The sequence below is a fragment of the Bos taurus genome, chromosome 13 (assembly GCF_002263795.3).
Source record: "Bos taurus isolate L1 Dominette 01449 registration number 42190680 breed Hereford chromosome 13, ARS-UCD2.0, whole genome shotgun sequence".
In the NCBI taxonomy this organism is placed as follows: Eukaryota; Metazoa; Chordata; class Mammalia; order Artiodactyla; family Bovidae; genus Bos; species Bos taurus.
Genome location: NC_037340.1, coordinates 18,270,959 through 18,296,280, shown reverse-complemented (window position 1 = coordinate 18,296,280; position 25,322 = coordinate 18,270,959). Strand labels below are relative to the sequence as shown.

At 42.4% G+C, this 25,322-nt stretch overlaps 1 protein-coding gene across 9 annotated transcripts in view; it reads left to right on the top strand.

The window, feature by feature from the left end:
* The first annotated feature begins 3,345 nt into the window (after window positions 1-3,345).
* The window catches only part of CREM (cAMP responsive element modulator), a 66,807-nt gene continuing 44,830 nt past the window's right edge, over window positions 3,346-25,322 (top strand). For 7 of the 9 annotated variants that reach the window (XM_010811152.4, XM_025000787.2, XM_059892731.1 and 4 more), the window contains exons 1-3: window positions 3,346-3,547; window positions 15,243-15,342; window positions 20,480-20,603. In XM_010811152.4, the coding sequence (XP_010809454.1) occupies window positions 15,299-15,342; window positions 20,480-20,603 (168 nt within the window). In that variant the 5' untranslated portion in view covers window positions 3,346-3,547; window positions 15,243-15,298. 9 annotated transcript variants of the gene reach the window in all.

Genomic DNA, 25,322 nt, shown 5'->3' with positions numbered 1-25,322 from the left:
CCAAAATAGTAGAAACAATAGTACCATGAAGCCTACTTAACCTATAAGGTAATTTCTATTGACTGTTCTCCTTGAACTCTGTTCTCCATAAATAGTTTTTTTTTAATTGCCCTTTTACAAAATAACTGGACTATTCTATTTAAAATATCAAGGTTAAGGGGAAAAAAAAGGTTGAAGAATAGTTCCAGAATAAAGAGATATAAACAGGTAAGTGCAATGCATGACTCCAATGGGATCATGGATGGGAGAAGACAGTTACTGAGAATAACACTGGGAAAATTGATAAAATTTGAATATAAGTCACAGATCAAGCCTGGGTTACCATGATAGGAGAGAGCCACCCATCTTGGGCACAGAATTTATGATGGCACAAGAACTCAGTAATCAAAATAAATGACATTTGAATGTAATACTTAAAAAGAATATTTAATGCAAAAATCCATAATGAACATGATTATGTGTTCTGGCTTTCTAAATGAAATAGAATCAGAGAAAGTAAGGAAAAAAAGGTGCTTTTGATTTTCTCCTGTGGCAACTAAATGGTAGTCAAAAAGGAAAAAAGGAGAAACTAAAGAGAGTATGGGCAAAGATGTGGGGGTAGGAGGAATAACAGGAAGCCATAGGTGTGGGGTGCAAGAGGAAGGCAGAGATGTAGGGGTGTATGGCATACATGTGGGATTTATGAGGAAAGCACAGCATGACAGAGGGAGAACACTGTACCCACGGTGGACCTAACTGTTGGGAAAGGGAGTGTGGCAGGTATAAAAAAAATCTCTCTAATGAAGAAAGTCAGAGAAGGAAAGGAAGGGCAATCACCGTTTTCTGCCTTCATGGGTGGGAAATATCCTTGCATCCTTGACTGCAAGGATATTGGATATTTAATGATTTAATGGCTTCCTGTGACTTGTCAGATAAAGCTAACACTAGTGAAAGTGGTTTTAATCACCTATCTACTATGCACCTGTGTGCTAAGTTGCTTCAGTTGTGCCCAACGCATTGTGACTCTATCGACTGTAGCCTGCCAGGCTCCTGTGTTCGTGGGATTCTCCAGGCAAGAATACTGGAGTGGGTTGCCATGTTCTCTTCCAGGGGATCTTCCTGATCCAGGGATCGAAACTGTGTCTCTTACGTCTCCAACATTGGCAGGCAGATTCTTTACCACTCAGCCACCAGGGAAGCCCCCTAACATTGGCAGGCAGATTCTTTACCACTCAGCCACCAGGGAAGCCCCCTATCTACTATAGCAATAGAGAAAAAGAGTCTAGCATGAACTGAATTCAACATCAACTTTAGAAAGGCAATGGAGTGTTTTAAAGGAGAATGGAAGAACAGGGAGGGGCTGAATGGGGCTGAGAAGAGTCAGGAAAGTGATCAATTACAAAAAGCCAGAAGGCAGGATTGGGTCACTTGGATCTATTTGGGCATGGTTAAGTGGTGCTTGTGAAAGCTCCTAAGGATACAAGAATAGATGCTTTTGGACTGAGGTGCTGGAGTCCTCTGGACTGGAAGGAGATCAAACCAGTCAATCCCAAAGGAAATCAACGCTGAATATTCACTGGAAGGACTGAGGCTGAAGAAGCTGAAACTCCCATACTTTGGCCACTTGATTCAAAGAGCCAACTCACTGGAAAAGACCCTGATGCCGGGAAAGACTGAAGGCAAAAGGAGAAAGGAGCAGCAGAGGATTAGATGGCTGGATAGCATTATCTACTTATTGGACATGAATTTGAGCAAATTCCGGGAGATAGTGGAAGACAGAAGAGCCTGAAGTGCCACAGTTGCAGAGTCCACGAGATCCCAAAGAGTTGGTCACGACTTAGCAAATGAACAACAACAGGGATACAGGCTCTCTGTCTTGAGTTGTCACTGGCACGGGCTGCAAATTCTTTTCGGCCCCCTCTGACTCATATTTGCATTTGAAGTCCTCTGTCTGATGGATTCTATCTACAAAGAATGTACACTTTGTTTAAAAAAATTTAGTGATAAACAAGTAGGTGGAGAACAATGTTTTGGGAAGGAGAGTGATCACAATTCCCCATAAATCACTGGAAGCTAAAAATCTACTCTTCCAGCACATGGTCAACCTTGACCAAAACAAAGGTTATGACTTTTCAGGTTTAGCATTCTGGTCTTTCTTTCCTTCTCATTCCTTCTAATGGCTCTCTCGCTCTCTCTTTTTTTCTGAACTAAAATGAGCTTCATTGATTACTTATGAATAAATATCCTGTGCCAGTCTTACCTCAGCACACACAGAAAAAGGATTTGGTTAACTTTTTTATTAGCTTTGTAATGTCCCTCATTTTTAACAGGAGGAGGAGACAGGCATCGACTATTGTCCAGGAAGAATTTCAAAGCTCTGCTAATGTGGAAAGGAGGACGTGAACCGACCAGGTTATTACCCTCTCATCTCTGCTAGCAAGCATTTACTGCTGACAGTACGTCGGAATGGCAACAATCTAGCACTGAACAGTTCAGGATTCTCCCCTTCTGGGAGAACCGCACTGGGATGCTACTATTTCTCAAAGCTGCCCTTCTCCACCTGCACTACGTGACTTACGCTCTTATTTTCTTTACTCAGCAACTTTTCAAACAGTGTCCCTGACGGCAGTTTTCGGTGTGACCCACTACTGAGAACCTAAGGTCGGACGTTGGGTCACCGTTATAACAGGGTTCCTGGTACACACCAGGTGACCGTTTTATCGGCCGGGACCGCCCCTATTACTAGAAAACCCCGGGTTTCCAGCTAGACGAAAACGAAACTCTCCCCTCTTCCAGGCGACGGTTTTGGTTGTTACCAAAAAGCCTTCCTGTCCTCCGTGAAATCACCAAATGGGGACCCCGGTACCCTGGCAAGGTCGCCGAGGATCGGCGGCAGGCGGGGTCTCCGGGGCTCGTGGCCGGCGGCGGCGGGGTGGTGTCGGTAGGATGCGCTCCCGGGCCTTGCCTGGCAGCGGGGGAAATCCAAAGGGAAGCCACTTCGGCACACACAACGGGACGGCCTGGGTTAGCAGTTTTCTAAGGATTGACTTCCTAGAGCAGGTGCCACAAGGCCACTTCTGGTTTCTTCCGCACCGCTTCAGAACCCGTCTGCAACGCGGTCCTCTTCCCCGCCCAGCCTACTTCCTTCTCCAGGCCCCGCCCCTGGCCCCTCCTCCCCACCTCAGACCCCTCCTTCCAGCCCGCCCTCAGGCCCCGCCCCTCATCCCCCTCCCCCCCCCCGCCTCGTTCCATTCAATTGTTGGATTGTCGGCGCCGCACTCCCACCGGCGGCCGGCAGGGGGCGGGGTTCGAGCGTGGATTTCCTCGGCGTCCACTGGGCAGGGACAGGCGCGGAGCGGGGCGGGCGGGTGGACGCGCGGACTCCAGGCCGCGAGCGGGCGGGCGGCTGCGACGCCGCGTTGGATCGCGCTCGGCTGGGAGGCCGCGGCCGCATCAGCACTGACGTGGGGCAACGTGGGCCGGCGGCGGTCCCAGTGGGGCTCGTCGTCCCACCTCCTCGCGTCCGTAAGCAGTGACGAGGTCCGCTACGTAAATCGCTTCGCTGCGGGTAAGTGGCGCGCCGGCCGGCGGGACCCGCGGGGCCTGAGGCGGCGGCGCCGGAGCTGGGGGCGGGGCGGAGCGGGTAGCCGGGGGCCGTTTGCCCAGCGCACCTCGAGGGCTTTTTCTGAGGGGCCGCCGCTCCGGCTCCTGGGAGGCGAGGGCCGGCGGGCGACGCGGGTCGGTCGGCTTCGCTCGCTCTCCGGAGCCGCGGTCCCCGATCCTCGCAACCCTAGACAGACCGAGCGGTGCTTCTGGAAGGCGCGCCACCTTCCTTCCCGTGCCCCGCTGGCGCCGGGACCAGCCAGCCAGGCGACCGCGGTCCAGACCGCCGACTCAGAGGGACGAGCGTCCTCGGGCGTCTTCACTGCTCCCTCCGCCGGACCCGGATCCCTAGTGTAAGCCGCTTCCCTCCCTGCGCGGCTCGGGCAGCGGCGGCCGGCCGGCCCGGGATGAGCGATGCTGCCCGGCCCACAACGGAGGCCCCGTAACCGAGCGGCTCACCAAGCGGCTTCCGAACACCTCTGGCTTCCCCGCCTCATTCGCCGGGCTCCTGGGAGTGCAGCCACCCTCCCTGGAAATAAACACAAACCGAGATGCGCAAGGCTGGAGGTCCAAGGTGAAGACTGTGTTAGAAGACAGGAAGGTCGTGTTCTCTGGTTGTTCCTCTGTGGGTACCACATCTTTGGCCTAGTCGCCATGCTACTTTTAAATAACAAGCTGCTTTCCCCTCATAAGTCACAGTCTTTGAATCTTTGAACTTAAAAGGAACTTTTCCCCACTCAGTTCACTTCAGTTCAGTCGCTCAGTCGTGTCCTACTCTTTGCAACCCCATGGACTGCAGCACGCCAAGCTTCCCTGTCCATCACCAACTCCTGGAGCCTACTCAAACTCATGTCCATTGAGTCGGTGATGCCATCCAACCATCTCATCCTCTGTCGTCCCCTTGTCCTCCCGCGTTCAATCTTCCCCAGCATTAGGGTCTTTTCCAGTGAGTCAGTTCTTCGCATCAGGTGGTCAAAGTATTGTAGTTTCAGTTTCAGCTTCAGTCCTTCCAGTGAATATTCAGGGTTGATTTTCTTTAGGATGGACTGGTTGGATCTCCTTGCAAGGGACTCTGAAGAGTCTTCTCCAACACCACATTTCAAAAGCGTCAGTTCTTCAGTGCTCAGCTTTCCACTAAAGAAAGGCAATCTGCAAACAATGTGTTTTGGCCTTTTTATAAGAAGTAGTTAAAAAAAAAAAAAAAAAAAAACTCGGAGAAGGCAATGGCACCCCACTCCAGTACTCTTGCCTGGAAAATCCCATGGACGGAGGAGCCTGGTGGGCTGCAGTCCACAGGGTCGCTAAGAGTCCGACATGACTGAACGACTTCACTTTCACTTTTCACTTTCATGCATTGGAGAAGGAAATGGCAACCCACTCCAGTGGTTGGATTCTCTTGCCTGGAAAATCTCAGGGATGGGGGAGCCTGATGGGCTGCTGTCTATGGGGTCGCACAGAGTCGGACACGACTGAAGCGACTTAGCAGCAGCAGCAGTAAAAATACTGATGTCTAAAGAGCTACTTGGTGATCCAGACATAGTTTTTGAGAACATATTTCAATGGGTTTGATCCTGGATAAGTAAACATTGAGACCACTGTCATGTTCAGTTCAGTTGCTCAGTCGTGTCGGACTCTTTGCAACCCCACGAATCGCAGCACACCAGGCCTCCCTGTCCATCACCAACTCCCAGAGTTCACCCAAACTCATATCCATCGAGTCGGTGATGCCATCAAGCCATCTTATCCTCTGTCATCCTTCTCCTCCTGCCCCCAATCCTCCCAGCATCAGCGTTTTCTCCAATGAGTCAACTCTTTGCATGAGGTGGCCAAAGTATTGGAGTTTCAGCTTTAGCATCAGTCCTTCCAAAGAACACCCAGGACTCATCTCCTTTAGGATGGACTGGTTGGATCTCCTTGCAGTCCAAGGGACTCTCAAGAATCTTCTCCAACACCACAGTTCAAAAGCATCAATTCTTCAGGGCTCAGCTTTCTTCACAGTCCAACTCTCACATCCATACATGACCACAGGAAAAACCATAGCCTTGACTAGACGGACCTTTGTTGGCAAAGTAACGTCTCTGCTTTTGAATATGCTATCTAGGTTGGTCATAACTTTTATTCCAAGGAGTAAGCGTCTTTTAATTTCATGGCTGCAGTCACCATCTGCAGTGATTTTGGAGCCCCCCCCCAAAAAGTCTGACACTGTTTCCACTGTTTCCTCATCTATTTCCCATCAAGTGATGGGACCAGATGCCATGATCTTCGTTTTCTGAATGTTGAGCTTTAAGCCAACTTTTTCACTCTCCTCTTTGACTTTCATCAAGAGGCTTTTTAGTTCCTCTTCACTTTCTGCCATAAGGGTGGTGTCATCTGCATATCTGAGGTTACTGATATTTCTCCCGGCAATCTTGATTCCAGCTTGTGCTTCTTCCAGCCCAGTGTTTCTCATGATGTCCTCTGCATAGAAGTTAAATAAGCAGGGTGACAATATCCAGCCTTGACGTACTCCTTTTCCTCTTTGCAACCAGTCTGTTGTTCCATGTCCAGTTCTAACTGTTGCTTCCTGACCTGCATATAGGTTTCTCAAGAGGCAGGTCAGGTGGTCTGGTATTCCCATCTCTTTCAGAATTTTGCATAGTTTATTGTGATCCACACAGTCAAAGGCTTTGGCGTAGTCAATAAAGCAGAAATAGATGTTTTTCTGGAACTCTCTTGCTTTTTCCATGATCCAGTGGACGTTGGCAATTTGACCTCTGGTTCCTCTGCTTTTTCTAAATCCAGCTTGAACATCTTCAAGTTAACAGTTCATGTATTGTTGAAGCCTGGCTTGGAGAATTTTGAGCATTACTTTACTAGTGTGTGAGATGAGTGCAATTGTGCGGTAGTCTCAGCATTCTTTGGCATTGCCTTTCTTTGGGATTGGAATGAAAACTGTCATGTTAAGTGATGGTAATGACACAGACATTTTTGGTGCATCTGTAAAATAGTTAAGAGTAAGCTAATGCTTACACAATGACTTGCTCTTCAACCTGGAGTTCCTTTGGTGAGTGTGAAGTTGTAATTATATGGATGTTTTGTGTACACATTTTGTAAGAGTGTATGAATAAATTTTTATTGAATGTGTAAACAAAGAAGAATGCTTTAGTCTTTCTGTTTCCCTTTTGCCCCAGAAGCTTTCCTGAAATCTGGTGAATTTAACAAATTCCAGACTCCATAGACTAGTTTCCTACTGAGGCAAATCATTGTATGTTTAAAATATGAAATCATGTTTAGAATTATGGACATTTCATGAATAGTAGGTAAGAGTTTCAGGTTAACATACAAAAGGAATCCTGACTGAATCTTTTATCAGTACAGACATATATTCCTGATCCTGTTTTCTCCACCCTCGTGTTCTCTACAAGTTAATATTGGGCTAGTTCAACTGGGGAATGTACTTAAATGTCTTGGCCTATTTAGATAAACTTTGAAAAATAAAACTGAACAATGCAAACACTTAACAACTGCACCATTGATGTTTTGACAGGCAATCAGTATTGGTCATTAAGGAAAGAAACCTGAAATGTCATTGAATCCTGTTAATTTTCTACTTAATGGGATTGCTGTTGACCCATGTAAAAGTCAACTTTGAGAACAGTTAGGATCCTACATTGAATCTAGTTTCAATATTATCAGTACAGGTATATACATTGTAAAAATATAGATTTCAGGGGAAGTGTTTCTCATCCATTATACACATGTAGATAACTTTGAAGAAACTGAGATATACATTTTAAATCATTTTGTTAATTCCCTTTTAAAGCACACAAAGTATGTAAAATACTTTTTACCATGAGAATTGCACAATAAACAGTGCCCTGTTTTTAAATCTTTCCTTCATGGGTTTTCTTTTAATGATGCTATAGGATATCCAGTAGAAAGTAAGAGAGAATGAGGAGAATAACCTAAGGATGACATTACTGGGGATTTATCTTAATATTACTCATGAAGACAAGTTGAGTCTCTTACGGTATAATTCAATTATAGCAAATTTTAAAAATACCTACTTTGCAAATCTCTTGACTGACCATCCCAGGAGTATTACAGGAAATTACTGGCAAGGTGCATGCAAAACAGTTTTGAAAAGAAGCATGGGCTGGTAAGGTTATTTGGAACTGTTTCAAATAATTGTCTCACTGGTGAGGAAGGAGGCTTGCCTCCAAGAAAACCTTACTAGCAACTTTTTGTGAGGCTCTCCTGAAGTCTCTCTCCCCAAATGAGAAGCAGCTTCATGCACACTTTCTGAACAGTGAACAGACCAATCAAATGTCAAAATGAAATCCTGCTAAATTTTAACAGTGGGGTTCATGTGATTCTAATATTTTTACTTTTGAGGATTCCTGAAAGTAAACTCAGTTTCTTCAAAGTTATCTTAATGAATGTTTTTGTTTTTGTTTTTAAACTCAGCAGACTTAAAATTAGAACATCCTAATTCAGAATGTCAAATGTCATAGAGTTTTGTTCACAGTCTCAAACAGCTTCGATTTTTTTCCACTGGTAGCACAAAAATTATTTAATAATTTAGTAATTTATAGCATAGCATTGATTATCATGAAAGTTTCCAGCTCTGGCATTGGGACAACTATGTATCACACATACACACTTGGGATGCTTTTGCATTTCTTAAAATTATCGGAGGAGTGAAGTTTAACGTATTTAGACATGTGTCTGCACTTGGACACTAATTTTGTTTGTATACGCAAGATAGGACCAACCTGAGTATCACAACGTTGAAATTCATTTCTATAAACTTTAGCTAATTCTAGTGTCTTACCTACTCTTTCCCAGATTTACTAATTAGTGATCAGTGCAGTTGTACTTTACATGTAGGTAAGGGTTTCTGAAATACACCTAAAGTGCAGCAACGGAGCATGCTGTTGAAAAACCCTACAGTGATTGTTAGTCAAGCAATAACACCCCCAAAGACTGAAAGTTTTGTTTCCTTTCATGAATTGGGGCTGGGGCAGGGAAGGGGGACTTGGAGACGAGGAGATAGGCCATGATTATTTGAATTTCATTTTTCATTTCCTCCTTAGCAGCAGATTCTGCTGTTCATTGACTGAAATAGACAAAAGCAGGCACCAGGGGGGAATGAATGAGAGTGAGATGCTTGAATAATTTTTAATCCTTTGGTGATTTTAGTAAAGAGTTAATATTTCTTAAATAATAATAGGTATCTGAGGTGGCTCAGTGGTAAAGAATCTGCCTGCCGATGCAGGAGATGCAGGAGACATGGGTTCAGTCCCTGGGTTGAGAAGATCCCCTGGAGGAGGAAATGGCAACCTACTCCAGTATCCTTGCCTGGGAAATTCCATGGAGAAGGGGAGCCTGGCAGCCTGCAGCCCATGGGATCGCAGAGTCTGACACAGCTGAGTGACTGAGCATGCATACACGCTTAATAGGTATCTGAAGCAATTAAACTGGGTGGTCTTGAATCTGTATTAGAATGCTGCTTGATTTTCTGGGTGATTCATGTTCAAAATAGTAAAGACAGTATTTGCAAGTTTCAAATAGTTATTTACAAAAACTTTTCCTGACCACTTGTATTTTTACAGAGAAGTGTAAAAATTATTTGAAAGTTATTCTAGTTTTGCTTCACAAAGACTACAAAAAGTTAAAAGTGGCATGACTTCCTGTTACTACTGTATGTTTTGTTTTTCCTATACTCATCTTTACCTAAAAATACATAATAATCATAGGCTCATCCCTGTCAACTTCACATATATGGCTTTTGGTAATTGAAGTTGACTTGAACAACATGGGGGTTAGAGGCGCCAACACCTATATATCCCAATATACTTTTTGACTCCCCTAAAACTTAACTGCTGCTGCTGCTGCTGCTGCTAAGTCGCTTCAGTCGTGTCCGACTCTGTGCGACCCCATAGATGGCAGCCCACCAGGCTCCCCCGTCCCTAGGATTCTCCAGGCAAGAACACTGGAGTGGGTTGCCATTTCCTTCTCCAATGCATGAAAGTGAAAAGTGAAGTCGCTCAGTCGTGTCCAACTCTTAGCGACCCCATGGACTGCAGCCCACCAAGCTCCTCCATCCATGTGATTTGCCAGGCAAGAGTACTGGAGTGGGGTGCCACAGCCTTCTCCGAAACTTAACTGCTAATAGCCTATTATTGACCAGAAACCTCACCAATAACATAAACAGTCAATTGAAATGTGTTTTGTATTATCTACTATATTCTTACAATAAAGAAGCTAGAGAAAAGAAAATGTTATTAAGAAAACCATAATGAAGAGAAACATTTATAGGACTGTACTGTATTTATCAGTACTATAAATTGACAAGATGAATCATTTGTCAGTACATCAATACCATCTTAGATGATATAAAACACTGTAGCTGTTATATGTATTCCTAACACTAGACATCAAAAATGAAAAGATAATATGAAAAGAAATTTTGTTTCATTTATAGATATAATGATTCGTGCATTGACAGTGGCACAGTAGCCTAGGCTATACACTAATGAATGAATCATTGTAGAAATTTCCATTAGAGGTGCACTGCCCTTTATTCCACATTCTTTTCATTTTGACCATGCTGATTGTAGTGGGACTTCAGTTTTGTCTTTCTTGCAAAAACCATAGTCCAATAAGGACTAGAACTCAAGTTGACACCCAGATCAGCCTGCAGTGCTGTGCTGTGTATATTGCACACTGTGCTGCTACGTAAGACCATTAGACCGCACTGCCTCCTCAGGAACTGGGGACAGACAAAGGAAGCGGGAGTAAAGGCAGAGAGTACCCAGATACGGTGCCTGAGGCCATGGTGACGTCAGTCTCCGACTGAGATAAAAAATATAGCAGGAAGGGAGATGTAGAGCAAAGGAGTTGAGGTTAGTTTTAAATATTTCAGGCTTGAGGATCTGTGAACAAACTGTTGAGAGATGTCAAATAGGCAGATACACATAGGCCCAGATGGTGCTGGTGGTACTGCCAATACAAGAGACAAAGGTTTGATCCCTGGGTCAGAACGATTCCCCTGGGGGAGGAAATAGCTACCCTCTCCAGGATTCTTGCCTGGGAAATCCCATGCACAGAGGAACTTCCATGGTGTTGCAAAAGAGTCGGATACTCCTGAGCATTCGACCAGAGAGGGGTCAGGCTGGAGGTGAGATTTGAGACTCATCTAACAGGGATGAAGCAGTCTTGAGGGAGAGTGTTGTGGTTTTTGTGACTGGGAGCATGGAAACACCAACCCTTAAAGAGTGGGCCAAAGGAGACTGGGGCAAAGGACTGGATAACTTGGAAGGGAAGCTTGAATGTGGTGCCCTGAAGAGTTCAAGGAGGACAAAGTGTAGCGAGTAGGAAATGCTGTAGGTGTATTAAGGAAGATAGAGACTAAAAATCATTGCTTTAGATGTTGCTGCTGCTAAGTCACTTCAGTCGTGTCCAACTCTGTGCGACCCCATAGACGGCAGCCCACCAGGCTTCCCCGTCCCTGGGATTCTCCAGGCAAGAACACTGGAGTGGGTTGCCATTTCCTTCTCCATCTTGCTTTAGATGTTGCAAGCAGGCAATCAGTGATGACTTCTTAGAGAGTATTTGGGAATGAAATAATTCTTTGATTAGCCTGAGTCAGGATCAGGTTTAACTGATGGTCACTGTTCTGTTGTGAGGTTAATCATTTTCTCTCTTGATGTCTGGTGGCAGGGGTGGCAGGAAGCTGGGAAGAGGAAATGGGTGGCTGGTCCTGGGACTTGATCAAATGCCTTTTTGTACTTGAGATTCAAATGATAATGTATTACTTACTCAGAAATTAAACTCAAGAAAATGGTATTTCCAAGAGAAATTGGGAGTTACTTCTCCCCTCTTAGATGGTGTCATGTTATTGTTCAGTCGCTCAGTCGTGTCTGACTCTTTGCAACGTCATGGACTGCAGCACGCCAGGCTTCCCTCTACTTCACTATCTCCCAGAGTTTGCTCAAACTCATGTCCATTGAGTTGGTGATGCCATCCAACCATCTCATCCTCTATCATCCCCTTCTCCTCCAGTCCTCAATCTTTCCCACCATCAGGGTCTTTTCCAATGAATCGGCTCTTCACATCAGGTGGCCCAAGTACTACTGGATGGTGTCATGCCCATCATCATTATTCAGATAATATTATAATTACTCCTTGTTTAAATGTCTGTCTTTCTCATTAGAATCCAAGTTCCTAGAGATCAGAGACATCTTATTATCTGTGCCTGGGTGCCTAGCACAAGGGCTGGTGTACCTTGGGTGCCAATTTACTTATTGTGCTAAGCCGCTTCAGTCATATCTGACTCTTTGCAACCCTATGGACTGTAGCCCACCAGGCTTTTCTGTCCATGGGATTTTCCAGGCAAGAATGCTGGAGTGGGGAGAGGGGAGGAGAGGGTGAGATGTAGGGAAAGAGTAACATGGAAATTTATATTACCATATGTAAAATAGATAGCCAACCGGAATTTGCTTTATGGCTCAGGAAACTCAAACAGGGGCCCTGTATCAACCTAGAGGTGTGGGATGGGGACAGAGATGGGAGGGAGGTTCAAAAGGGAGGGGATATATGTGTATCTATGGCTGATTCATACTGTTTATGGGGTTATCAGGGCAAGAATACTGAAGTGGTTTGCCATTCTCTTCTCCAGTGGACCACATTCTGTCAGACCTCTCCACCATGACCCGCCCGACTTGGGTGGCCCCACACGGCATGGCTTAGTTTCATTGAGTTAGACAAGGCTGTGGTCCGTGTGATTAGATTGACTAGTTTTCTGTGATTATGGTTTGTGTGTCTGCCCTCTGACGCCTCTGGCAGCCGCCCCTCCTGAACTTGAACGTGGAGTAGCTCCTCTCAGCCCTCCTGCGCCCGCGCAGCCACTGCTCCTTGCACGTGGAGTTGCTCCTCCCGGCCGCCGCCCCTGGCCTCGGGCGTGGGGTAGCTCCTCCCGGCCGTCGCCCCTGACCTCGGGTGTGGGGCAGCTCCTCTCGGCCGCCGCCCCTGACCTCGGATGAGGAGAGGGGGTAGCTCCTCTCGGCCCCCGCCCCTGACCTCGGACATGGGGTAGCTCCTCTACAAACTCCTGGGAAACAAGGTGAGTCCATACAGTGCTTGCTTCTTGCTACACTGCTTCAATTGATCAATAAGGAGAATGGGTTTTATATAATCTATTTCTGCTTTATTGACTATGCCAAAGCCTTTGACTGTATGGATCACAATAAACTGTGGAAAATTCTGAAAGAGATGGGAATACCAGACCACCTGACCTGCCTCTTGAGAAACCTATATGCAGGTCAGGAAGCAACAGTTAGGACTGGACATGGAACAACAGACTGGTTGCAAAGAGGAAAAGGAGTACGTCAAGGCTGGATATTGTCACCCTGCTTATTTAACTTCTATGCAGAGGACATCATGAGAAACGCTGGGCTGGAAGAAGCACAAGCTGGAATCAAGATTGCCGGGAGAAATATCAGTAACCTCAGATATGCAGATGACACCACCCTTATGGCAGAAAGTGAAGAGGAACTAAAAAGCCTCTTGATGAAAGTCAAAGAGGAGAGTGAAAAAGTTGGCTTAAAGCTCAACATTCAGAAAACGAAGATCATGGCATCTGGTCCCATCACTTCATGGGAAATAGATGGGGAAACAGTGGAAACAGTGTCAGACTTTTTTTGGGGGGGCTCCAAAATCACTGCAGATGGTGATTGCAGCCATGAAATTAAAAGACACTTACTCCTTGGAAGGAAAGTTATGACCAACCTAGATAGCATATTGAAAAGCAGAGACATTACTTTGCCAACAAAGGTCCATCTAGTCAAGGCTATGGTTTTTCCAGTGGTCATGTATGGATGTGAGAGTTGGACTGTGAAGAAAGCTGAGTGCCGAAGAATTGATGCTTTTGAGCTCTTGAGAGTCCCTTGGACTGCAAGGAGATCCAATCGGTCCATTCTAAAGGAGATCAGTCCTGGGTGTTCTTTGGAAGGACTGATGCTAAAGCTGAAACTCCAATACTTTGGCCACCTCATGGGAAGAGTTGACTCATTGGAAAAGACTGATGCTGGGAGGGATTGGGGTCAGGAGGAGAAGGGGATGACAGAAGATGAGATAGCTGGATGGCATCACCGACTCGATGGACAAGAGTTTGGGTGAACTCCAGGAGTTGGTGATGGACAGGGAGGCCTGGTGTGCTGCAATTCATGGGGTCGCAAAGAGTCGGACATGACTGAGCAACTGAACTGAACTGATGGCTGATTCATGTTGAGGTTTGACAGAAAACGACAGAATTCTGTAAAGCAATTATCCTTCAATTAAAAAATAAATTAAAAAATAAAAGTGCTGAAGTGGGTTGCCATTTCCTTCTCCAGGAGGATCTTCCTGACCCAGGGATCGAACCTTGGTTTTCTGTATTGCCGGCAATCTCCTGCACTGCAGGTGGATTTTTTACCAACTGAGCCACCAGGGAAGCCTGGTTGGGGTCAGGGCGGAGGCGGGTGTGGGGGGTTTGATTCAAATGCCCTACCTTTTCTCATCCCTATTGTAGATTGGGGGCAGGTGGCAACAACAATCATCGTCCTAGTGCCCCTAGTGAGGGGTAGCACACCTGACTGCCAACTCAGTTTCCAAATTGGGTGAGACGGTGTAACATCATTATAAAGGGGCCATTATGAGGGAGCCCTGAAGATAGGCTGTTTGTGGCAGAGCACCCATTGCTGGCATAGACGCCCGGAAGAAACTTTGGAATGCCAGTGTTTGTCCTTTCAAATCTAAAATAAATTGAGAGCTCACTGCTCTCCTTTGGTCTTTTTCTTTGTCGATTTTATTTTATTCAGCATGTCGAGGGCTTCCCTGGTGGCACAGTGGTAGAGAATCCACCTGCCAGTGCAGGAGACACAAAAGATGCAGGTTCGATCCCTGAGTGAGGAAGATCCCCTGGAGGAGGAAATGGCAACCTACTCTAGTATTTTTGCCTGGAGCATTCCATGGACAGAGGAGCCTGGCAGGCTACAGTCCATGGGGTTACAAAAAGTCAGACACATAACTGAGCACACACAGCCCAGCAGCAGCAGCATGTCAAATGTACATTTTAAAGAGATATTAGTTAAAAAAATAAATGGAGTTTAATTTCTACAGTGTCTAAGACAGCTTTTTAAAATAGATTGAAGGCTGTCAGAGGAGATTTTAAAGGAAAAATTACTATTCTTTTTGGAGTTAAAATTTTTTTTAACAAAACCCAGTTTTGAAATTAAGGTATATGAAAAACAGTTGACAAATTTGTTTCAGTGAAATGAAATTTGAGAAAACAATAATTCATTCAGTTTATTAAATGTTTATTATCATTGTAAAATAGAGCTGATAGAAGCACGTTGCAGTGTGTATTAAATGTTTCAATCAGCACTGCTCTGTTCAATAGAAAATCATCTGGTAAATAGCATACAATTTAATTTTTCTGAAAATTTTTTTCCCTCCAAAGATAAGAAATTGGGTAGGAATAAGTTTGAAAAAAAAATACAATCATTTTCAGCTTTCTATGCTTTTTTTTTTTTTTAGTTTTATGAAACTAGGGTGTTTTGCTGTAGTTGTGAGAGATTTTAATTTTTTTTAAATAAAATCTTATGATCCCCCAATTCAACATTATAATTTGACTGCAGGATAAATAAAGAAGAAAACAAGAAGGAGCAAAGCATTGATTATAAATGTCTTAATAATGAGCAAATGTGGCAGGAAAAAATATATGAAGACAAATCTAAGGTAGGTGGATATGTTATTTTTCTATTCTTTAGAAAGTTCTACTCAGCTTAAAGTTAAAATGGATAAATTAATGGTGTGTGTATATATGTATATGTGTTTGTATATGTATATGGGTGTGTGTGTATATATGTATGTATATATATGTATACATTTTAAAATAAAACTGTAATAGTATGTACCCAAATTGCTCAGCTGTTCAATTAGGGAGTTTGTCTTCTCCCATGAGTTGTGCTAGGCAACGTAGGAGTTGAGTGGTCTTTCATGGTCAGCTTGTTCTAAGTGCTGGCCTTTTCAGTTAGAAAGGAGATGATATATATGAAAGTGGAGAAGAGTTTTCATTTTCAACACCTGTACCTAAAGTTATAAAACAGCACATCTCTACCAATGTTTTCTGGAAATCCAAATATTATTTTTCAGATTCTCTTTTAGTGATTTTCAGAGACATTCTGGTTCATCAGTGGGGTCTAGCAGCAAAAAGAAAATGAATTTTTCATGACAGTTTCAATAGAACTATTTAAAAAGAGATAATAAAAACAACTTTAATCATTTTTCCTTTTGTTGCTGGATTCTGTTTTTTAAGCAGGTGAAAAACTTTTGCATGGATAAATATAGTTGCTCCACTGTATAATTTGTCTTTGCAAATTGGATACAACTAAGATTTTCAAAGTTATTAATTGTACACTTTAATTATAACTAGGAAACTACTTTTGTTTTTCATGTAGATATTTTTGGCTTGTATGTCTTTTCTTTGTTTCTTTTTTTTTTTCATCCTTTCTTTTAAGAATATCTTCTTGGGTACCTAGGATAGAATTTTTCAAAACTTCTTTTCCTTTTTCTTCTCATTTTTCCTTCTTTTTAAATATCTTGTGTGTGCTTGGTACATAGGTGTGCCAAGATAACTTTGGTCATTAATTATCTCAATATTTCTATAATTGTAAAAACATAATTTTTACAAATATACTGCTTTGTATTCATTTCTTCAAAGTGTGTTATATAAAACATATATAAACTGTACTGTACTGTTTGCTGTAGTTTAGTATTTTGGGGAGTTTTTGAAATATGACATAGATGTTCTATTAAAACCTAGAAAATAACAGAGTAATCCACAAATACAATGCTACCCCCACTAAAGGCAGTTCACCCTAGAAGACTTTGAAAATTGTGCAACTGAGTGGATCCTGTTCTTTTAAAACAATGATTATGTTAACATTTATTAAAATGAGTCCCAATTTTTCAAAACATGTTGGGATAACATTTACTTTTCTACTGGAGAAGAGAATGGTTTGCTAATAAATAAAGATTTCAGAAGAAATATTTAACTTTCATAAGCATGTTGCTACTACCATTAATCATTTATAAGTTTAAATATGCCTGTGTTAGCAAATCCTTATCTGTTCTTTAGAATCGTAGAACCAAATGTTTGCCAGTATTTTGCTTACTTGTAGATTATAATGCTTAATGGACTTTTAACTTTTTGTTTTTATCATTTTGTATGTGTTTATTTTTAAATATTCTGTAATTTCTATTTCCTAATTGGTCTTTTTCTCATTTGTATTTAAGATTGAAATATTATATAATTAATTAATATACAGATTATTAATACTAGTACAACTGTGTTTAAAATTTGGTATAGAAAGTGAGATTTGGGGGAAAATATTGTATGATTCACCTCTTCAATTTTTGCTGTAAAGTAGGTAAGTGAACAGTGCAAGATTTAAATGGGTCTATCTCTTACACTTGGTAAACAAATTCCTTTGGAACTAGCTGAGACTGATTTACAGATATTAGTGTTGATATGTGTCATTTCCATCTGAGGTCTGGGCCCTTTATTTCCTGCTGGGTTAGTGTCTGAAAATGCCCAGTACAGTGCCTGATCCACGTTGAGCACTCCAATGTTAGTTGAATCTTCTGCCCCGAGTCTTGGTCTGGGGTTGGCTTTTAGTGGGTTTAGGAGGTTGTACTGGAGAGGAGTTGGATATAGATCAGCAGAATGAACTTATTTGAAGATGACAGGCTGTGTAAATTGGTAGTACTGACCTGCTCTTCTGTAGATTTTTACTTTCAAATAAATTGATTTAGTAACAAACTTGGACTGAATGACATGTACCGGGCCCTGTACAAGGCACTCCAGGAGAATAACATGGGATAAAATTAGAGTCTGTACATCCCATCTGAGTGAAGACTGTGACAGCATACTGAGAAGCACACCGTTTTTGTAAGACGTGTCTAGACGGGAATACTGCTCAGGGTACCAGCTGTGGGAGGAACCCTGGAGTCACAAACACCGGACCTCCTGTTCACCCCCATCATGCAGTCTTCTGTGAGCCCTGGAGAAAGACACCAAACCTCTCTGAACCATCTTCTTATTATCTTAGTAACACCTAACAGTCCTATAGTCTTCTGGAATAGTTGGTTAATTAATTCCCTCACTTAATGATTATGGTAGATTCTATTCTAGGCACTGGGAATACATTGAAATCTAAGATGTTGTGTCTGTTCCTCACACTATTGCTAGAACTTTGTGGACAGATGAATATGCTAGACAAGTGCTGAAATGGAGGGATTGCACAAGATGCTTTGGGAACTCAGGACAGAATCATTCTGCCCAAGGCTATCAGAATAGACTTTTTAAAGATGGTGTCCTTGATCCAGACTTTGAAGAATGAGTAGAAATGTGCCCTTTGGACAAAGAAAGACTGAAGGGCATCCGAGGAAGAGAGAAGTACAGGTATAGAAAATTAGAATTGGGGAACTAAGATGTGTATTTGACCAAAGACATGGCTTGTAAGGAGGCTGGATTGCAGAATGTGGGAAGGAATGGAGTGACTGGAGATTAGGCTGTGAAGACAAAGTGAGCTCATGTTGTGAGAGAGATTGAATGGCGGTTTGGTGTGGTCATTGAGAATATGCTTTGGGAAAAGACCTTGGTTCAAAACTTGGCTTTGCCACTCAATCCCTTTGTTGAAAATCAGATTCTAAACCTCTTTATGTCTCCTTTCCCTCACCTCTATAAGAAGAACTAACTATATTGCCCTTTAGAAGTTGTTAAGGATGAAAACTAGCAGGCTCCTGCATGCCTCACCAGATTGTCTGCTCCAGTCAGCTACTCTGTCTTCCAAACATGCTCTGTATTTTCCTTCCTCTCTTGGTTGTCCTGATCTTTTCTACCCTCTCCTTCAGCATACAACTCATATGGCCCCATCCTCAGGCCTATTTCAGTTTTCCTGTGTTTCCCCTAGCATTTCATACATAGCACCCTTCCCACAATTTGTGTTCATTACGGGTCTAACCAATAGCATTTACCAATAAGCTAAGTTGTTCTCAAATTTTAATAGCTATCAGAATCTCTTAGCTATAAAAATTAGACCCCTTAGAAAGTTTGAATCAGTAGGTTTAGGGTCGAGCCTGGGAATCTGCTTTTTTTTCCTTTACAAGTGTGTGTGTCAATTCTAAGACAGGTTGTCCGAGGACTCTTGGAGAAACTAAGGCCCAAGTGGAGAACAGTGTCCTTGAGAGCAAGGATTGTGACTTTTGTATTCTCAGGGTCTGTCATGTAGATGGTGCTAAAGGAATGTTTCTGAAAGGGGGAAGGCCTTTCAGAGGATAATGTTTTGAGTGGAAACTCAAGTTCTTGACAAAACCTGGAGAGCTTTTAATAAAGGTATAAGTAGCATAAGACAACATTTCTCACACTCTTTCCAAACCATTTCTGCTAGGACTCGCTTTGTGGGAAAAGGGTTTGGAATGGTTCTTTTGGAAAATGCTATTGACTGGATCTGCATCATCCTTCCCAAGTCAAACTGGAATAGTCAAGCTTCAGAGAAAGTTCTGCGGCCAAGAAACCCTTTTAATCCCAGATATTTTAAACTTTGACCAAGCGTTTTTCCTCTTACACTCTTTGCCCAGATAATACCTTTTCATATCCTGCAGAATCAAATGTTCTAGGTATTCTCCTTGGAAACTGCTTACAAGCAAAAGTGGAACCTCAGGAATTGGCAGTTTTTGCAGGGGGATGGCCTCTGCTTACCTAGAATTAGAAAGTCCATGCTGGGAAATGGTAAGAGATAAAAGAATTGGAGAACGTTGAGGGAAAGACGTCTTTTCATAGTAGACTCTAGATTTTCATAATTGCCCTAAACTGTCACGGTCAGTTCTAAGTATTCAACTGTCTGAATGGAGAGAAGTAATTCGAGGTGTAGTGCAGGCTACAGCAGACAGCTTTGAGAACAGAAGGCTTGGATTCAGGTGACGCCTCTTGAAATGCAGAAGAATTCAATCTGGAAAAAACGTCTGGACATTTCAATTTAAAGTTCTAAGTTGCCTGCAGACTTTCGGGATATATATTTAGGCCACTGAGGTGAAAAAAACACACTATATTATTAACGATCGAAAAGATACACAATTGCAGGGAGTAGTTCCTATAAGTTTTTAAAATTTTTTGTTGTTGATTTTGTTTGCATTTTATATGTTCTCGTAGTAGGCTAACATTATAATGTGGCTTACCTTCTGTCTAGGAAGAGCCTATATAGAAATCATTAACTTAAGTTGAAATTATAAGATAAAAATTTACAAGTTTTTCCTGGAAAAGTTAGATTCTCCACTTTAAGTGAAGGAGGAGCTGCAGGACAAGTGGTCCACTCAGTGATTCAATTTGACAGGTTTTTTTAAATCAGAAACTATTTAGTGCTGACAAAGCCAGACACATCTTTATATCCTAACACATTTAATGTAGGTAATGTGGAAATTCTTTCATACTAAATCATAGTATAAAGCAGGTTTATTAGGCCATGAGAGTCGTAGGATATTTAAACTTCATGTAAAATACAAAACCTAACTTTATCACTAATTTATGATAGAGAGCTTAAAATAATTATCAAGGAGACTTTATTGTAAGATTTAAAAATTTTCAAATAAACTAATTCCCATGGGACATTGCTCCCTTGGTATAGTGTTCATATCCAGTGAGCAGAGAAGGTGCCTTTACATTTGGATAGTTAGAGCTTTGCCACTGAATCTATTTCTTGAAAAACAAGGTAGAATAATTGGATGATAGAAATGAATATCAACCAGAAAGCCAGGTGAAAACAGGTATTTCAGATAGGGCCTTAATTCTTCTTCCTTTTTATTGTCTTTTCAGACAAATGACCATGGAAACAATTGACTCTCAGCAGGATGGAAGTTTACCAGATTCTGTGGCAGAGAGCGAATCTGCTCACATGCAGACGCAGACTGGTCAAAATTCAATCCCCACTTTAGCTCAGGTAAACTCAACGTAGGCATCAGGCAGGCACCCATGAAAGTCAGCCTGTGTGGAAGTGAGAATTACACGCAGTATGAGAATTACACGCAGATTCTGTTTTCTTGCCATTGATCATAAGTTTCCCCTGTTGCCTGGGTATCAGCCATTCTTACTGATTTGCCTTCAAAGAGAAGATATGTGTTTGAATTACTTTTGTAACAGACACTATGTAAAGGAGAAACAAAACCCCCTGCATCGTGTGTAGTCCTCAGATTACTATTTGGTACGGTTGGTAATTCCAGATTGATGTAGTTTTATATTCTCAGCTCTAAAGATGACAGAAATCTTGCCATTTGCCCAGTATATACTTGGTTTAATCTTTACTTAGGCCTTAAACTTTGAATTGGTTTCGTTTAGAGAGTACCAATATCAGTTAGCTGTTTCTCAGCTCTTAAACCTCATTTCTGAAATATCTATAAAAATATATAGTAAAAACAGATATATTTGTTTAGCTCATCAACCACTTACTGAGCCCCTTCCATATCTGGGTGGTGTTTTGGATGCATGAGGCTGTGGATTTCCTGGACTTGCCATCTCACGGTTTAGTGGGGAGGGGTGTTTAAGGGATAAGTCTCGCCACGTAAGAAGTGCTGTAAGATGTTACATAGAAATGACAGAGCTGTGCAGAGGGGAAGCAGCCTGGTGACCAGGAGCACTCTGTTGTTCAGTCGCTCAGTCGTGTTCGACTCTTTGTGACACCATGGACTGCAACACACCAGGCTTCCCTGTCCTTCACCATCTCCCAGAGCTTGTTCAGACTCATGTCCATTGAGTCGGTGATGCCATCCAACCGTCTCATCTTCTGTTGTCCCCTTCTCCTCCTGCCTTCTATCTTTCCCAGCATCAAGGTCTTTTCCAGTGAATCAGTTCTTCGCTATCAAGGGCCAAAGTATTGGAGCTTCGGCTTGAGCATCAGTCCTTCCAGTGAATATTCAGGGTTGATTTCCTGAATATTCGGAGTGCTCTGTAGAGGGTTTTATTATGAAGGGTGAGTAGAGGTCACTGGGTATATAAGGAGAGAGAATCCTATTCTCTAGGCCAGGGAAAAGTATACAGAAGGCAGAGGATGGGGGCAGGAACTGCTGATGTTGAGGACAAGTGGCGCTGTGTCTGGGCTGGGAAGTGGAGCTGGTCAGGGTTAAGTGGAGGGTGGTATGCATCTGAGAGAGTGGACCATCCCATGTTCTAAGTGTTAACCAAAGCAGGATACCTGTGGCCAGGTGGTGTTGGGTGGGACATGAGCAAGCCGGGAGTGGGTGGCATCACAGTGACGTGAGTTTGAGCAGTAGAGAGACTTTGCAGTATCTGGAAGAGAGACTAGGAAGGACTGATGGCTGCCTGGAAAGCCCTCAGCAGTGCCAGGCAATTCCTGGGTTGTCTCCAGCCAGCCTGGTTCCTGCATGGTCTGGACTTTTCCAAAACGCCCTGCACTCAGCCTGCCCTTCTTTCCTCTTTCAGGCTCTCAACACCCACTTGCTCCCTGGGGTTTCCTCCTAACAAGTGCTCTGTGGAGCTGCATCTCCCTGGCAACACCCTTCTTTGTTACCCTGGAAAACAGGCATGCAGACCATGCTATTTTCAAGAAAGCAGCCTTTTTCTCATTAAAAAAAAAAAGGTTCATTGTAGAAAATTGGCAAAATGTGTATTATTAAATGAAGAAGAAAATTAAAGCCACCTGTAGTCTTTACATGCAGAAATTTAATTGTTGTTAGCATCTTGATGTTTATCCTATTGTCTTTTTGTCTGCAAAAAGAATATTAATAGAGTATACATATATCTTTTGATTAATCTGGGGTCTTCTAGAGTTTTCTTTTAAGGTTTTTAAAATCACATTTATTTCTTAAAAGTTAACTTGTGCATAATAGGAAACCAAAACAAAAACCAAAGTCATCCAGAATCATAAGCACTTTACCATCTGATGCATCCTTTTAGGTCTCATTTGTGTATTTACACAACCAAGCGTCCATTTTTATGTAATTAAGGTCATACAGTTATGTATCATGCTTTTTCACACATCACAAATATTTACCATTTCAAAGTCTCAAGTGTGTTGTTAGTCACCTAGTCATGTCTGACTATGCGACCCCATGGACTGTAGCCCGCCAGGCTCTTCTGTCTATGGGATTCTCTGGGCGAGAACACTGGAGTGGGTTGCCATTTCCTTCTCCAGGGGATCTTCCCAATCTAGGGATTGAATCTGGGTCTCCTGCATTGCAGGCAGATTCTTTACTGTTTGAGCTACCAGGGAAGTCCAGTCCTGCCTTCCTTGGTGACAAAATTTCAGAAAAGACAAAAATGGCAACTAGAGTTTTTATAACTGTGATTCCAGATCTGTAGTTCACCTTTTGCTGAAATGCTAGTTGAGAGCAACTCTTCTTCCTGCGCCTGCTTCTCTCCCTGTAGGTACTGCTTCCCTGTCCTCTACACGTGCCTTTTCCTCCAGTCTTCAGCCTGGGTGACACCCAGCTCTGTGAGCCTTGGTCAAAAGTTGCTGAAGAGGTCAAGTAATGTAGAGTCTGAAAAATAACCTCGGATTAATGAGGGTTTTGAAATCTCATAGGAGTCCAGTTAACAGAAACCAGGCTTTTGTAGGTTACAGAATAATTAAGAGAGAAAGTAGAAATTGGAAGTATAGATTCTTCAAGAAATTTTCCTGTGAAAGAGAAAGATGGGTCTGGGAGACAAAGGAGTGTGAGCTGGGGTAAGTTTGATGTGTTAAATAGGAGTGTGGGGAAGTTTGAAGAGTTAAATAGAACAGAAGGGCTCAGAGATAGAGACTTGTGAGAAGACGGAACCACAGAGCAAGGAAAAGGCTGTGGTTTACATTCATAATGTTTACTTCCTTAAAAATCTCAAGTACATCAAATGTTGATAGTCATTACATCTGGCTAGCAAGTTCATAGACCTGCTATCTTATTCTGTTTTCCATATATTTAAAATACTTGATCAAAAAATATATCACCGTGTTTATCTTTCACATACTAGGAATGTTAAGAGATTAAGAAGAAATCTGTATGCTGATTCATTGATTCTTTTGATTAAATAAGAGTTGTCCTCCATGGATGTGAGGCCATAATCTTTTATGGATCATGATGTTTTGTAGAATTAGGACACAGTTCTTAAGAGTCAAAATTTTCTAAACATTATTATCAATTTAGATTCTTGTGATGCCTGAAGCAGTTCATTTGAGTATTCATTATTATGCAATATTATATGATAGAAGGATTAGGAAATCAAGCTGAAATCTTCATTCATTAAGCCTATAATGTATGCTAAATGTGACTGACTCTTCTGAATAATTCCTGATATTTTGTACATTCTTGCCACTTATTTTAAACTAGAGGATTGTGAATTCCAAGACGTTTTAGACTTAAATTCAGTCTTGTATAAAATGGAATTTATGACACATACTTTCCTTTTCACATGGTCTATTTATCATTAAATAGTGTGAGAACAAAAGATATAACCCAAAGTTTCAGTGGGTCTGATCCTTTGCCTCTGGTCATTCGATAGTAGTTCTGCCTATCCAGGGCTTCTGCTAATCAAGTTAACGCTGCAAATCATCCCATTTATAAAGATGTGAAAACTTGAGCTTGCTCTTGGCCCTCACACCTCTGCTCTGCTGACTGATGGAGGGAGGCTAGAGTTCTCATTTGCAGTTTTTCTGTTTTATAACTTCCCAGGTATCAGTGGAGCCTGCCCCCTCTGTCTGTATCCAAAAGCAAATAGAGGTCATGTGGTAACAGTACCCAAGGGCTAGCGGCTGGCATGGAAGATCGTTGAGGTTTGAGTACTGTGATTTGTGTGTTTTCTTGCTTTGAATTACTTTTTATGTTGATTTTTTTTTTTAATTGAAGCTGGAGTCTTGTCTAAGTGTATATGTTGATACGTATATAAGACTAGAGTCTACTCTCCTCTCCCCCTGGAAAAACTGTTGGTGATAAATTAAGAGAGTCTATTTTATATCACCAAGCCAGGAGAAAACCCTTTCCCAAAGCCAAAATAGTGACAAGCAAAATTACTGTATATACAGGTAGTCTTAAAAGTTAAACATACAGCCTTTGGAAGTAATATAATCCTTAAATGGGTAATGGGAACTTATCATTTCTTTTGTGATGAAAGATTTTAGACATATGTAAGAGTAGAATAAGACTGACATTTATAGAAACCTAAAATTAAGATTTTGTAGCACTTGCTACAAAATTTATATTAAAAAAATTTTTCTTTTTCCCTTTTTGTGGAAGAATTTTAAGCAGCTCTACAGATCTCAGACATCACGTCATCTCATTCCTCCTTTCTTCTGGGTATGCAACACTTATACATATTGTCTAAAATAACCACATGTCATGATCATACCTAATAAAATTGAGCATAATTCCTTGGCATAATATGCTCACCATACTCATGTTTTCCCATTTATCTCACAATGTGTAATATGCTCTGAAAGCAGCAGTGATGGCCCCCTGCCCTTTCTTTATCCCATGTCTCTTGGGAATTGATAATGCTGCCACGAAGCTCTTGGCTGAGTGAGGGAACCCGGATGGAGCTCTGGGAGAGGGTGTGCTGTCTGGGGTTTCATGCCTTACAGCTCCTGGTGCAGCCCAAGGCCTGACTCCGAAGGCTCAATAACTCTGCTGTGTAAATGACCAATTCTCAAAGTTTCAGCAAAGATTAGGAAGGA